This window comes from Typopeltis vanoorti, chromosome 15 (genome assembly GCF_054136105.1).
Source record: "Typopeltis vanoorti isolate ZY-2024b chromosome 15, IOZ_Tvanoo_1.0, whole genome shotgun sequence".
NCBI classification, from domain to species: Eukaryota; Metazoa; Arthropoda; class Arachnida; order Uropygi; family Thelyphonidae; genus Typopeltis; species Typopeltis vanoorti.
The window spans coordinates 67,100,983-67,113,635 of record NC_143563.1 but is presented as its reverse complement, the minus strand read 5'-3'; the positions used below and the strand labels follow the sequence as shown (position 1 = coordinate 67,113,635).

Genomic DNA, 12,653 nt, shown 5'->3' with positions numbered 1-12,653 from the left:
GCTGAGTAAATAGCATCTCTGCTATTCATTCAATTGGCTTGGTGTTTTAATCCCACTATAGTGTGAACAACTGTCTTTAGGTAAATTTCAATCCTACCTTGAATATCTAGAAATGTAAAGATTCCTTTACCAGTAAATTGTCACTTGAACCAAACTTTTTTGATCTGTTGCATCCCCAAAGGGTGAGCCTATAGCACGTTAAGTACTGTAAGTGAGATTAGATAATCTGAAATAGATACCAAACAAAACTTTCTCAAACCACTTTGGAACAGCAGGGTGTTAGTTTCACACCAGGTTATAAAAATTTACATCTAAATACTTTTAGAAAAATCAGATGCACTAGAGAAAGTCCTGATCAAAAATAATCCATAAAATTCACTAAATTCACCAAATCTAGAATGGATCACTGAGTATAAATATCCAGACCATCTACAAAACACTTTAGCTGGAGAGATGGTTTCAAGAGATAGCAGAGATAATTAACTAAACTTCAAAACTATTCTTGATTTGAACTCCATGCCGGCACCCATCTCTTCTATAACTATTCTAACCTTGCTAGTTATCTCCTCCCCCCTCCAATCCATTATCTGATTACCATACCCAACTATCAACTATATAGCCTTAAGGAAAATAGAAAACCTCCTGTTCCCTTGACAAGGAGACCAAGAGGTTTATCTATTCCTTCATCCTTAATTTCCACTATGAGAATGTAGATGTTATTGAACTTCATACAAAATATCTTGGCTATTTTGCTACCACGTATTTCATATTATTCAAACCAGAACTAAATTAAATAATTGCAGGTTACTTTTAATCTTAATTTTTGTTATTTTAATATACAATTTTATTGAAATTTTAGTGGCTTCTTGAAACGGAACATTAGTTGGCAATGCTGGCCTGGTTGGCCAAGTAGTTAGTGTACCCGCTCTCCAGCCAAAAATCTGCAGGTTCGAATCCTGCCATGGGCATGGATGTTTGTGGGAGAAAAAAAAAATACTAGTGGTGGTGGACTGCAGATGCCGTTGGTGTAGATGATGCAGTTTGCTGTAGTTGGTGGATTGAGTGGTGGAGACAGTTGTAGAGTAGGTGCCCTCCCTCAATGAGTCCTTGGAGTGCCATATAATAATAAGAATGTTAATAAATTGGCATCCATTTTAGTTTGATCTTTCAGCATGAAGTATATACCTTCTTGAGGGCATGATCCAGACCACCCATGGACTCCACTTCTATATAGGCCAATCTGCAGACAATGGCATTTAACATTTTGCCATACTTTATAAGCACTGTTTTTTTAGTTTCTGTTTCTAATTTAGTAGTATTGTAACTGCTATATAGACATTAACAGCTATAACAAATTTAGCATGAAAATTAGCAATAAAAAGACCACCTATGAAAATAGGTAGGAATATGAAATTTCAACTGCATTATTTATAGAGAACTTATTTGGCTATTTGAGAACAAGGTTAGCAAAGGTGGGAATTAAATAGGGAAACAAGCAGAATAAGCAGAGCTGGTGTTGTGGGGGAGCTAGTTGAATATATGACATAAGAAAAATTTATCCCAAACACTAACAGTGTATGCAAAGCAGTATTTAAGCCAATTTTAACTTATTTCTAACCTGACTCACAGATCAATAATTGTTCAAAGATCACACCACAGATGAAAAAATTAGGCCAGTGAACAAATGGTATCAATGGCAGAATTGCAAAAAATTATGATAGGGAGAACTTGATATTGCTTGCATTCAAGATTGTGGGAGCAGAGTTAATCTAAAGTGGCACTGGTAAGGAGAGATTAGCAAAACATGTGTTTGATAGTAGGAAAGACCAGAGGAAGCCAGATCTAGTTGGATTAATGCAGTTTGAAGTACTTCAGAAGATGGAAATAAAAGATCTGATAATACTGGAATGCAAGACAAGTGGGACTAATTTGGAGGAAAATTGTTAGAAAATCAGTGTAGTGCCATTATTATCCTGTATACCCCCCTTGAGGATACATATCAAAAAATTGACATTCAATAAAACTTAACAATTTTGTATTAGCAGATCTTATTAGATTTATTTAAAATTATTAAATGAATCATCCAGGTGAAGGCTTTATGGTGACTATTGTAACAAGAAAATGGATGTAAGAATGAAGTGGCTGAACTAGAAGTGCTTAAGATATTATGTAAATATTGCCATGGGATATTGGTGTATGTATTACAGAAAGTGTAAGGTAATTGGTAGTGCCTCTGGACTGGACTAGGCTGTCTAATTGTCTGAATATTGACGGGATCTCAGGGGAATGAAAAAAAAAAAAAAAAAAGCAAAATTCCTTCGTTTCATTAGAGAATCTCCAAGACAGCAGTAATAAATTATAGATCCGGCATCTCTAGTGATGGTTAAGATATCTGAGAAGGTTTAAACAATATTCAGAAAATGGTAGATGTGAGGTAAGATTCTATAGACGGGCTAAGTCTGGCAATTTTGTCAAAGGTTGGTCTTGCCTTGCCAATCCACTCATTTTGTATAATAATGACTGTTGTAGAATAAGAAAACTGATTATTCTATGACACTAGTAGATTTGTTAGACGGTGAACAAGATGCACCAATTTATACAGTTGTGTAAGTGTGATATGAAAACGGATAAGAGATGGTGATACATGAGCATGTGATGAAGAATCCTGGAGCAGAGAGATGACTAGTGTTGCAGAGCTCTGTACTTCATCCACTTGTTTCTTAATTTGTACATTAATGATATTGAGGATAGTCTGAATTTGGTATCTAGTTTTTTGCTTGATAAATTTAGAAATCTGCAGAATTTGAATAGACTAGACATTGTGGCCAAAGGATAATTATTATTATTATTATTATTATTATTCAGGCCTCCAAGGAGTCAAAAGACTCATCGAGGGAGGTCCTTCCTAAGACATAAAGTCTGTCAAGACTCATCGAGGGGAGGTCCCCCCCCTGAGAAACACAAAGTTTATCATACCACTCTTTAAACTCACTGACCGTTCTCGCTCCCACCACTCCATCAGGCAATGCATTCCACGGCTCAACCACCCTCCACACAAAGAAACCACTCCTTACCCTCTTGCTCACAGTTTCCTTTCGTAACTTCCAGGGATGGCCTCTTGCCATCACTCCTTCCCGCTGATCAACCAAGCGAAAGAACTCCCCAGTGTCAACCCTGGAACCACCTCTCAACAGTTTAAAAGTCTCAATCATATCACCTCTCCTTCTTCTATCCGCCAAACTCTGCAGTCCACATTCTCTCAGCCGATCCTCATAACTATCATTGTACAGTCCTGAAACCATCTTTGTCATCCGTCTTTGTATCCTTTCCACAGTTAATTTATCCCCTTCAAATCCTGGGGACCAAATCTGAGAACAATAGTCCAAGTGTGGTCTGATCAGAGACTTATACAACGGAATGATAACCCTCTTATCTCTGCAGGTCAGTGTCCTTCTCATAATAGCAGCAATCCTCTGTGTTACCTTCACCACCTTTGCAATATGTCCCCTAAACTTCAGGTTTCTATCAATCATCAACCCCAGATCTCTTGTCTCCCCTACTTCCTCCAGTATAACTCCTCCCATAGAGTATGCAGCATCCCATCGATGTTTCCCAAACCTCAAGACCTTACATTTTGCTGCATTAAACTGACACCCCCATTCATTTGCCCATCTATCTAGCTTATTTAAATCCTCTTGCAGGGCTACCACATCTGCGCTATTACTAATAATCCTTCCCAGCTTCGCATCATCCGCAAACAACTGAATATCCCCCTGCAATCCACTGGCTATGTCATTAATATAAAGGTTAAACAATATAGGTCCTAGTACTGAGCCCTGTGGGACCCCACTTGTAACCCTCTGCCTCCTGGAAACTGCTCCACCATACACAACTCTCTGATACCTATCAGACAGCCAATCCTGAATCCAGTTGACCAATCTGACATCCAGACCCATGTGCTGCAACTTAAATATCAGCTTATCATGTGGCACCCTGTCAAATGCCTTCGCCAAGTCTAAGAAAATTGCAGTATATGCCTTTCCCTCATCTAATGCTCTTGTAACTTTATTATAAAAGGCTAGCATATTGCTAAAACAAGAGCGTCCTTTCACAAATCCATGTTGATTCTCACAGATAACATTACCCTCATCTGCCCAATGCTGTACACGGTCCCTCACTACTTTCTCCAAGATCTTAACAACTACTGATGACACACAGACTGGCCTATAATTAGACACTTCCAGTCTGTTACCACTCTTACGCAATGGCACTATCTTACCTTCCTTCCATTCCCTGGGCACCTTTGCCAAAGCCAGACTTTCATTGTAAAGCCACGTTAAAGGTATTGTCAATTCGCTAGCACATTCTCTCAAAACTCGTGGTGAAATACCATCCAGTCCCACAGCTTTACTGACATCCAGAGTACTCAGTATCTGAAACACACTCTCCTCCTGTACCTCCAGACCTCGTACCAGTCCTATCCCTCTAGCATTAAAACTGACTCCTCTAGGATGAAATACTCCAATAAAGTGTTCATTGAACAATTCCACTATGTCCTCTGCATCAGTCACTCTATTCCCATTTTTATCCCACAATATCATTCTTCCACAGTCATTTCTCCTCCTACTGGCCACATAGCTAAAAAATTCCCTAGGATTTTCTTTGGATCTTAGGGCCAATCTCCTCTCATATTCCAGTTTCGCTTTCCTTACCACACGAGTCACTCTTCTGGCCTGTGTCTTATATTCTTCACCCATCCTCTCTTCACCTGTCTCCTTATATCTCTTCCATAGCCTCTTTTTCGCATGCAGTTCCTGTTTAATGTTGTTTGTCATCCACTTTACTCCAAATTGCACCCTCTTCTTCACTCGTGGTATACAACTTACCATTGCTGATAACAAATATTCTTTCACAATTTCCCACGCACTGGTGATATCCCGGCCGTCCAATTCCTCCCTCCATGAAACTTCCCGAAGTTGACGTCTAAGACTATTATAATCACCTGCCTTATAATTCCACATAAGTTCCCGTCTCTTTGATACTCCTGCATGTCTATTCATTTTCCATGTCAACACCATATGGTCACTCTCTCCAACTGGTGGGAGAGACGTCAACTCAGTTATTATCAACTCTTCTGATGCTATAACCAAATCCAAAATTTTTGAACCTCTTGTTCCCTCTGTTACATGTTGCCTAAGACATTTGTCCCTCAAGAATTCTAGAAATTCCATTCCCCTATTGTTACATGCATGTTCCTCTCTCCAATTTATATTACTGAAGTTAAAATCTCCCATAACAATCATTCTTCTTGCACTTGCCAAACTTTGCTGTCTAAACATCTCCTGGTCCCCATCCTCTGTGCTCCTGGGTCTGTAGCAACACCCCACTAAATATCCTGTCTTGCCTACCTCTAGCTCACACCATACGCTCTCAAAATCATTTGTCTCACTTCCTTCCAAATTCTCCACTCTTAGAGGACATAGGTCATCACTTATCATAAGCAGCACCCCACCACCACGCTTTCCCCTCCTATCCTGACGAAAAATGCTATACCCAGCGACTTCTGTTCCTGTTTTTATATCCTCTTCTGTCAACCACGTCTCAGTGAACGCAATAATTTTTGGCCAGGCTGATGCTATCTGCGCCACCAATTCCTCTCCCTTATTCCGGATACTCCTGGCATTAGTATACAGCATATAAATGCCATTGTTTCTATACCCAGCCTTATCCCTTCTAGACTCCACTGGGCTCAGTGTTACCTGACATTGTCTCCCTTCTCCCAAGTATCCATTCCCACAAGAGGCCACCCCTGCTATCATCCTCCCTGGGACACACTGACTCGTTCAGAACAGCAATCTCTCCAGATGCCTACGCCCTTCCTCATTCAAATGTAAACGGTCTCTCGCATACAACTCCTCTCTTTCCTCAAACGCACTCCAAGCATCCACATATACCAGTCCTCTCTTGTCACACATTCTCGCTATTATGCCATTCAGTATCACCGCTCTTCTGCTCAGCTCATCATTATCATACCTAGGCAACACGCACACTATTTTTCCTCTCTCTGTCTTCTTCCGTACAGTCTCAAGCAAAAATCTCATATCTCTCGCTGCCCGACTTACATTACCACTCAAGTCATTCGTTCCTACCATCACAATCATCTCATCCACCCTTTCACCTCTCTTAATTGCCATAGCCACCCTTTCTATTGTTCCTCCTGGCAAACACTCCTCACGCATCCTATCTTGAACACCACGGATCATTGAGTCGCCATACATTATACCTCTTACCATTCCCTCGCTCCTATTGTTTCCATTCTCTCCTCTTCTTTCATTCCCATACCTCTCTCTTCTACTGTTTCCATTCTCTCCTCTTCTAGCACTCCCATACATCTCTCTCATTCCCTCTCTCCTACTGTTTCCATTTTCTCCACTTCTAACACTTCCATATCCCTCTCTCATTCTGTCTCTCCTACTACTGTTTCCATCCGCTCGTCTTCTAGCATTCCCATACCTCTCTCTCATTCCATCTCTCCTACCGTTTCCATTCTCTTCTCTTCTAGCACTTCCATATCTCTCTCTCATTCCGTCTCTCCTACTGTTTCCATCCTCTCGTCTGCTAGCATTCCCATACCTCTCTCTCATTCCCTCTCTTCTACTGTTTCCATTCTCTCCTCTTCTAGCACCCCCATACCTCTCACTCATACTCCTTAAATTCTCTCTCTCTCTCCTACTCTGATTTGCCTTGCATTTATCTCTTCCATTCTCCTAATCTTATCTTTCATACTTCTGCTCTCATTCACTAGACATTCCACCTCCTCTTTCAACTCATCTATCTCCCTCTGCAGGTCAGTCACTCTTAATCTAAATTCACTCTCCCATACAAAACCATCTCCTAAACTTCCACAGTCACTCACACCTTCCACACTATCAACTATTATTTTCTCATTCGCTCCTATCATACTACTTGTCTTCCTATTCTCCGTTCCTGGAGCAACAAAGTCGGATATCGATATATCTAATGTATTTATTTCCTCCAACTGCCTGCATTTGGCGCACATACGCTCTCCACTCTCTTTAACAAGCCACATATGTAATTCCCGAGAAGCATACATGCCGCAAGTACTGCATGCCACAAAGTCCTTTATGATATTGGTTTCCAGTTCAGTGTGGCAAAGTATAGTTATGCACTTTGGACTAAAAATATTGCATTATAAAGTATGCTGTGCTGAAAGAAATTGATGCTAGAGACTTAAGGATGATGGCAGGTGGAGAGAGTAGATTTCTTCATATTGCAGAAATAGTCCAAGTACGAAAGATCAGTGACAAACACTGACAGTTAGGGATGAAGTTAACCCTCTTCAAGGCTTTGATGTGATTGCAACTGAACTTCAGTACTCTGATTTGGCCACTTGGGTTTCTTTAGGATTTGGAAGTAGTAGTGAAGGGTGGTCTAAATGGTATCAAGTCTTAAAGTCTTCTTATATGAAGATGGATAGTGGTTTGTAGGTTACAAAAATGGTTTGTAAGGAGAGGGTATGAAAACAATATAAGTTGCTAAAGGGAATAGATCAATACATAGTTGAAGGGAGGGGAAAAAAACTGTTATCTTTGAAAGATAAGTAACAGCATAAGATGTGAAGACTAAATTTCTGCTTGAAGAGTGAGAATGAGTGCAACGCTGAATGCATTGTCAATGAATGAGGTATGGATATGCATTGTTTGAATAATAGTGTTTGCCTCCAAAGATGACTCTAGAAATTCATAGACTCCTGGTTAATAATAAAGTTGATTTTTAATTATAAATTAATCTGGTGCCTTTTTTATTATTGTCGTGACACTGACATTCCATACAGATCTGTTTATTCTAGGAAGTTGCAATTCTGTTCTGTGTTATGCTAATTTTCTTTTTTTTTTTTTAAATAGATAGAAAGAAATGTGAAAGTTATGGGACCAATAAACATATTAAGGCCAAATAATGTTCATTATACAAGCTATATAATAACTTTACAGGTAGGTACTTTTCATTTGTAGTGATACAGAACTGCTTCAACACTGTACTGATTTTGTCACATACTACCTTCATTTCTAAAAGCCTCTTAACAAATCATTTATCATTTTTCTTCCACTGTCAACATTGATTTTATATTTCTGAAAGTGGATAACACTTATTTTTTATTAGGAATAAATCCATGTAAGGAATGGATATATGTGGAACTAAAGGCCAGTGACTGTGAAAAGTTTGGAGATAGCAATTATGCAAAAAGTTCTGTGCTGCTTAAGCATTGATTAGGAGAGTAAATAAGTTAGGTTTAAAATGAATGAATAGATCCATGCCATCTAGATTTGAAGTTGAGATAGCAGGTCTCATATAGGTAGGTTTCCTCCCTTTATTTTGAAAGATGAAAAAAAAAAAAAAAACTAGCTAGAAGAACACAACACATGGGTATCATAACTGCAGTTCCTTTTGGCTATAATTCTAAATGACATATAATCTGAAGGCATAGGCAACGTAAAACAGTAAAAATCAGTAGCATGAGAACTAAAAAGGAGGATAGGAAGGTGACTTGGTAGGGATAGCTGAAGTGTAATATGAGCAGCAATTGACCACTCAAACCACGAAAAGAAAAAAAAATCAATTTAGGTAGTAAGCAGGAATGATAGAAAGATGTAGTAGATCAAAATGGTGGTAGTAACTGCTGCAAAGCATGTGGTCTAGGTGTTCAGTGAGCATTTAAAGATTTGAGGCTTTCTATTCTAATAGTTAGCATTAGGACTGAGGATGTTGAGACTGAAGAGGACATATGGGGAATTAAGAAACTATCTTAATAAAGCAGTAGGACTTTGACATTGCATGTCTGAAGGAATGTTTGAAGTGAAGGTTAATGATGGTCCTGGCATGCTTCAAGGATGGAAAAAGGGTAAAATCCTTTTGCTTCACAAAAGGGGAGCAGTAGCAAGACAAACTTCAAATTATAGATCAATCTATGTGGCATTATGGTGAAGGTATTGAAGTTGATGTTGGAATATCACAACTGATTGACAGTGATTGAGGACCTTGACATGTTGAGGTTATCGTTCCATTGTATAAGCTGTTGATTGTGCCTTATGTACATCTGGTTACCTGGTTTTAAGGAGATGAGAATAAACTGAAGGTGCAGATGCCAACTAAAGTGATGTCAGGTCTTGGAATGTTGAGTATGAAGACAGATTAAGGGAATGCCATTTGCAGAACCTGTGATTGAGATATATAGAAGTTTTCCATTCTATAGTGGAATCCATTGCCTGAATGTCAAAGAATTCAAAACTTAGTTTGAGCTTTGTCTGATAGTGGGCAATCTCTACCATGATAAATCTTTAAACTGCATGAATTTCTAATGTAATAACTTGAATAAAAGGACAGGGTTTTTAAGTATCTGTTAGACCTCTGCTTAGAAAATTGATTAGTCATCAGCATAAAAATGTGCATAGAGAGAATATGCATAACATGAGGTCTTATTTTATTATCTTTATCTCATTAGATAAATGTATAAGGGATTGAAATGTAACAGTGAGTAGGATAAGAATGGATATCCCATCAAAAAAAAAAAAGGATACTAAAGTTTTTGAAAATAATCAAATGGCTTTCAGATGTGAATTGTTAAACTTAAATATATAGTTACATTTAGGGAAAAATACAGTTTGAAAATACTCTTGATCCTTAAAGTAGTAAAAACTGAAGAAAACATTGAGCCAGGGAAAATATCAATATAATGGTTGTCACAAAAACGTTAAAGAAGCACTCCATGAAAATTTGCTTGTGACTAGTAAGTTAGTAAATAATATGCTCTTGGAGAATATGAATAAAAATGTGAAACCAAGATATGCATAAAAGTAACATCCTGGAAAGCCTTCCTAAAGAGATATAGAAAGCAGCAAAATGTTCTTAGCTTTTACTATGAAAGATTAGATATGGTGGAAAGAGTACTATACAAGAAACTGGACATTGATGAATAAACTGAAGAGGATATTCTGGCTGGATACACTTCATAGCCTAGTCAAATGTAATCACAAAGTTAAATTCCAAGTAAATAGAATGGAGTTTCATTGTTATTGGCTTATGAAAAGGGATTTAAAACAATGTGAGAATTAAGGAATTTAGTGTTTCAGGAAAGATTTATAGTAATCATAATAGATAACTTTATTTATGTAAGTATACTTGAGTAAAACTGAAGGACAAAATTGAAAAACAAGATGAATGTTTGGAAGTAGGAAAGATTATCAAAACAAGTGTTCTCTGCCAGGTTGGCAGGAAAAATATCCACAGGAAGACCAAGATATAGATGGATTCATACAGTAAAAAGTGCCTTAGAAGATAAAAATATAAGATCTGATAATGTTGAAGTCTTGAGAGGTAACAGATTGATTTGAAGGAAAATTGTAGATAGGAAGTTAGTAATGGTGTAAATTTTTCTTGCAATACTATCTTATCCTGCACACCCCTTGAGGGTACATATCAGGAATTTGATGTTTGGAAGTATAATATTGATATTTAGTTTTATTGATTTTGTGAAAGCATGTAATAAAGTACAAGGGAGGAAAATTAAAACAGTAAATAATAGAACCTTTTGTTCAGAGCAGTAGATAACTAATTTTGTAAATCAGCAGTTAGAATTAAAGGATGTTGGAAATTGTGAGAGAAGAGGTTTGTTAAATTGAGTGTAAGGTAAGGTACACTATCATTATGATTTGGAACTGCATTAGTGGTATTAAGTCTTATGTTCAAATAGGCAGTGTAGTGAAGATTTAAAATTAAATATGAAACTAGAATAAATAAGGTTAAGGTTGGTATGCTGAAGCCAGTTGAATAAATTTATATGGAACAGAAAAATCAGCAAAAAGACCAACTGAACAGTATATATGATAGTATATCAATTAAAGATACCAAGAAATTATATACTTGGCTTAATCCTTTATCCAAGTGTAAGCAAACAAAGTTTGCACGTGAAGTATTTTCAGGACTGGGGCAACTCGTATATAGAAGCTAATGACTTCATATCACTTGCCTTAGTATCCCATAATGCAAAACATATATCCTTAGAGATGTATAATGCTATGCGTTATGGGAAGGGTAACTACCCAGACTGGTTTCAACCTTTGAGGTATCATCAGTGGGAGCCAGGCCCAGAGGTGATACTAAGGTTGAAGTAATGCAGAAGTTCATATTTTCATATATTATTATTATTCAGGCCTCCATGGAGTCAAAAGACTCATCGTGGGAGGTCCTTCCTAAGAACATAAAGTCTGTCAAGACTCATCGAGGGGAGGTGCCCCCTAAGAAACACAAAGTCTATCATACCACTCCTTAAACTCATTGACCGTTCCTGCCCTCACCACTCTATCAGGCAATGCATTCCACGGCTCAACCACCCTCCATGCATATGAGTAGTCAAAAGGTGTCACACCTGATTAAAATACTCTGGATTAGAGATAGTTATTGGAAGTTTTTCCACTTGGTTATACTATCAATTAAAGATACCAAATCAGGTGCAAACTTTGTTTGCTTACACTTGGATAAAGGATTAAACCAAGTATATAATTTCTTGGTATCTTTAATTGATGGTATAGCCATGTGGAAAAACTTCCAACAACTATATACGATGGATTTGGTCATCTCATCGGAGGATGTAATTATCAATGAGGTATCAAATCATCCACCAATTGGTGAAAGTGACCATGAGGTGATTACTTAGGTGGGAGCCAGCAGTACAAGGACGCCTGTGAAAAAAGGGTATATGTGGAACTACAAGGGGGGTGATTATGAAGAGCTCAGGAGACAGCTTGCAAGGGTAGCATGGAATGAGGAGTTAGCTGGAAAAGAGATCAATGCAGCTTGGGGGATTTTCAAAAAATATTTAGTAGATGCAATGTCTAAATGTATACCATGGGTGAGAAGGTTAAATAAGGTAGGTGTTAGGTGTGAGATGGATGAATAAAGAGATTAAGCATGCAATACAGAGAAAAAAGGGCATTGTGGAGGCAGCATAAGAGAAGTGGAAGTAACCAATTTCATGAGGTCTACAAAGACCAGGCAAGGAGGGTGACATGGTTGGTGAGAGTAGCTAAAGAGAGGTATGAACAGCAGTTAGCTAATGAAGCTAAAAAGAATCCTAGGGAGTTCTTTCGATATGTAGCCAGCAAAAGAAAGAATGATTATGGAAGGATGACATTGATTGGAGAAAATGGTATAAAGACAGCTGTTGCAGAATGTGTGGTGGAGATACTTAATGAGCAGTTCATAAAGATCTTTCAATCTTGTGAATGTGACTTCATGGAGAGATTAAGAGCAGTTGATGATGGGGAGGAGAGACTGACTGTAAGTGAGCAAGAGGTGTTTGGGGAGTTGAGTAAACTAGATGTAAATAAGGCTGTGGGACTTGATAATATATCACCGTGTATTCTGAAGGAATGTGCCAGAGAGTTGACACCTGCCTTGACATATTTTTTTAATCGAGTCTTGCACTCGGTCAAGTCCCTAAAGAGTGGAAGGAGGGCAAGATTGTGCCACTTCATAAAGGAGGTGATCGAACTCAAGCATCAAACTATACGCCTATCTGTGTGTCAGGTGTTGTGGTTAAGTTGTTGGAGAAGCTTGTGAGAACTAGGATCCAGAGT

At 38.2% G+C, this 12,653-nt stretch overlaps 2 protein-coding genes across 4 annotated transcripts in view; one reads left to right on the top strand and one right to left on the bottom strand.

Annotated features, from left to right (window-relative positions):
- The window catches only part of LOC150098842 (CUGBP Elav-like family member 4), a 913,499-nt gene that overhangs the window by 778,052 nt on the left and 122,794 nt on the right, over positions 1-12,653 (bottom strand). The window lies entirely within an intron of this gene.
- Positions 1-12,653, top strand: part of LOC150098843 (uncharacterized) — a 90,943-nt gene that overhangs the window by 7,021 nt on the left and 71,269 nt on the right. For both annotated transcript variants that reach the window (XM_090405673.1, XM_090405672.1), the window contains exon 2: positions 7,926-8,012. In XM_090405673.1, the coding sequence (XP_090261799.1) occupies positions 7,926-8,012 (87 nt within the window). The remainder of the gene's footprint in view (positions 1-7,925; positions 8,013-12,653) is intronic.